This window comes from Bison bison, unplaced genomic scaffold (genome assembly GCF_000754665.1).
Source record: "Bison bison bison isolate TAMUID 2011002044 unplaced genomic scaffold, Bison_UMD1.0 scf7180017864299, whole genome shotgun sequence".
NCBI classification, from domain to species: Eukaryota; Metazoa; Chordata; class Mammalia; order Artiodactyla; family Bovidae; genus Bison; species Bison bison.
The window spans coordinates 910,688-913,420 of NW_011494871.1; the positions used below are offsets into that span (position 1 = coordinate 910,688).

The window sequence follows — 2,733 nt, forward strand, 5'->3', positions numbered from 1 at the left end:
AAACCTAAAGCTTCAAAAGGAAAAATAACCTGACCCAGCTCCTGACACAGTCAGAGAGTCCCCCTGGCAGCTCCCAGAATGGCTGTGGTCCCAGGCCTCAGACCCAAGCATAAAGTACACACACGCCTCAGGACAGGAGCCACGGCAGGGGCTGTGCCCTGTGCTGGGGGCTGTGAGCTGGTGCATAGGGCTGGCAAGACAGGCTCATGGACAGCTCATGGACAGCTCATGGACAGTGAGGTGGCATTCCCAGCGCCTTTCAGGCCCATCTCAAAGGCTAACACCACCTGTTTGTCAGACATGTTTTGAGACAGGCATGGAAAAGTTTGAGGATTTCAAATATATGGACACAGATGATTTCAATGCCAAATTTAAAAAAAAAAATGAATCAAATAATTTAGAACTAGTTTTGAGTTAAAAAAACATAAGTCTGAGCTGTAGTAATAAAATAACTAGTTCAAGAATTCAAGTCAGGGCTTCCCTGGTGGTCCAGTGGTTAAGAATCCACCTGCCAATGCAGGGGACACAAGCTTGAACCCTAGCCAGGAAGATCCCACATGCTTCGGATCGACTAAGCCTGCGCTCTAGAGACCTTGCTCTACGAGAGAGGCCACCACAAGGAGAAGCCCGTGCACTGCAAGGAAGGGTCGCCCCCACTCCTGGCAACTAGAGAAAAACCCTACAGCAACGAAGACCCACAACAGTCAAAAATAAGTCACTTCTCACTTTTCTGAGTAGTGAAACTACAGGAGATGCAGTTAAGCTGGACCCACAACCAGGTTGGCACCTGTAGGGAGACTCGGGGGGCTGTAACAGAGGGCTCCCCCGGAGGCTTGTTTAACAGGGGGGCTCTAAGAGAGGGCTCCCCCGGAGGCTGGTTTTAACAGGGCACAGTGACGGTTCCTCAGCCAGGCCCCAAGATACCCTATGGCCTACTGTCCTTGAAACATTTTAGTAAAACTTGAAGCCACTAACTTAAAAACAAACACCTTACACATCATAGTACTTCTTCATGGAGGAAAGGGTATCACACCAAATTATGAAATCACACGGGGACAGGTGCACCCACCCAGGATGGGGTGAGGAGGGGAGGCCGGAGGCAGTACCTTTCTGGTAGTATTTGGAGTTGTGGGTCCACCTGAACCCAGTGCAGAGGCCAAAGTCTGTCAGCTTGATGTGGCCGTCAAGGTCTATGAGGATGTTGTCGGGCTTGATGTCCCGGTGGATGAAGCCCATCCTATGAACGCTCTCGACGGCCAGCGTCAGCTCAGCAATGTAGAAGCGCGCCAGGTGCTCGGGGAACACCTCCATGCGGATGAGCAGGCTCATCATGTCCCCGCCCGGGATGTAGTCCATCACAAAGTACAGGCTGTCCTTGTCCTGGAAGGAGTAGTAGAGCTTGACTACCCATTCATTGTCCGCCTCCGCCAGGATGTCCCGCTCTGCCTTGACGTGGGCCACCTGGTTGCGGTTCAGGACGTCCTTCTTTCTAAGGGTCTTCATGGCATACAGCGCGTGCGTGTCCACCTTGCAGGCCAGGCACACCTCCCCAAAGGCGCCAACGCCCAGGGTCTTCACCTTCACAAACATGGACTTGTCCATCTTGGCCCGCTTGAGCCTATTGTAATTGGACTCCTTCTGGTAAAGAATCTTCCTCATCTGCTCCTGCTCGGCCTCACAGAGCCCGGCCTGTGCAGGAGGAAACAGGACAGGGTCACACTGGACAGGCCCCATGGGGGCAGGAGGGACAGGACAGGGTCACACTGGATGGGTCCCATGGGGACGGGAGGCCCCAGAGTGGAGGGCACACCATGATCTGTGGAAAGGAGGGTGCAGAAGAACCGGGCCAACGCTACAAGTGAGAAAATGATGGTTTTCTACATCCACAGCCACAGATCTAGAATCAAAAGGGGAGATGTAAAAATAAGGAGTTCTTTCTCCACGTTGACTTTTAGGCTCTAAAAACTAAAGATAACTTGTATTACTAAAAATTTGTGCAATGGGGGACCATAAAATTCCTGGAACTCTAAGAGCAATGTAATAATTTAATGACAGTTCAGGGGAAAATGGGAAAACAGAAAAGTCAATGAAAATGGAACAGCATTTTCAATGGGATCCGACCTTATTTTTAGAACTTTTTAGAATCTGAAATTACCATAGCATTTCTATAAATAATTTCATTAATAATGTTCCCAAACAGCTTAGTGTCAACTAGCATCTACTTCAAACGTTATTTAGTAACTATAGACTTCATTAAGAATGAACTGAATCACTAACAGCTATACTTCTCTTTAAAATTCCCACAATGTCAGTGTGTAAAACCTCAACTTTTACTTTCTCCTCTTTCAAAGTTTCTTTACCAGTTGGAGACCCTTAATGGATTTGCTCCCCGGAAAGGACAGGCCGTAACAAGCAATGCGTTCGTTCACCGGGGGCATATCCGCACCGTCCTCCCCACCCCGAGCCGGGACAGGGGACACGGTGCATGGAGGGGCTTCTCCCACTGGGACCCCTACACCAGGTGTGCCCTGCGCCCACCTTCGCCATCTCCTGCTCCAGCTGCAGCCGGCGCGCCACCTTCTGCTGGTGGGTCTTGAGCACGTTCTCCACGTGCTGCTCCATGAAGAACTTGAAGGCTGACGGCGAGTAGCTCTTGATGCGCGACTCGCGCCTGTCCTCGTCGCGGCCGCCCCTGCGCACGGGCACCGGGGATGTCTGGATCTGCTTTCTGTC

General features: G+C 51.0%; 1 protein-coding gene across 1 annotated transcript in view; it reads right to left on the reverse strand.

The window, feature by feature from the left end:
- Positions 1-2,733, reverse strand: part of LATS2 (large tumor suppressor kinase 2) — a 24,782-nt gene that overhangs the window by 8,058 nt on the left and 13,991 nt on the right. Inside the window, 2 exon segments of the mRNA XM_010851243.1 lie at positions 1,107-1,689; positions 2,539-2,728. Of these exon segments, the coding sequence (XP_010849545.1) occupies positions 1,107-1,689; positions 2,539-2,728 (773 nt within the window).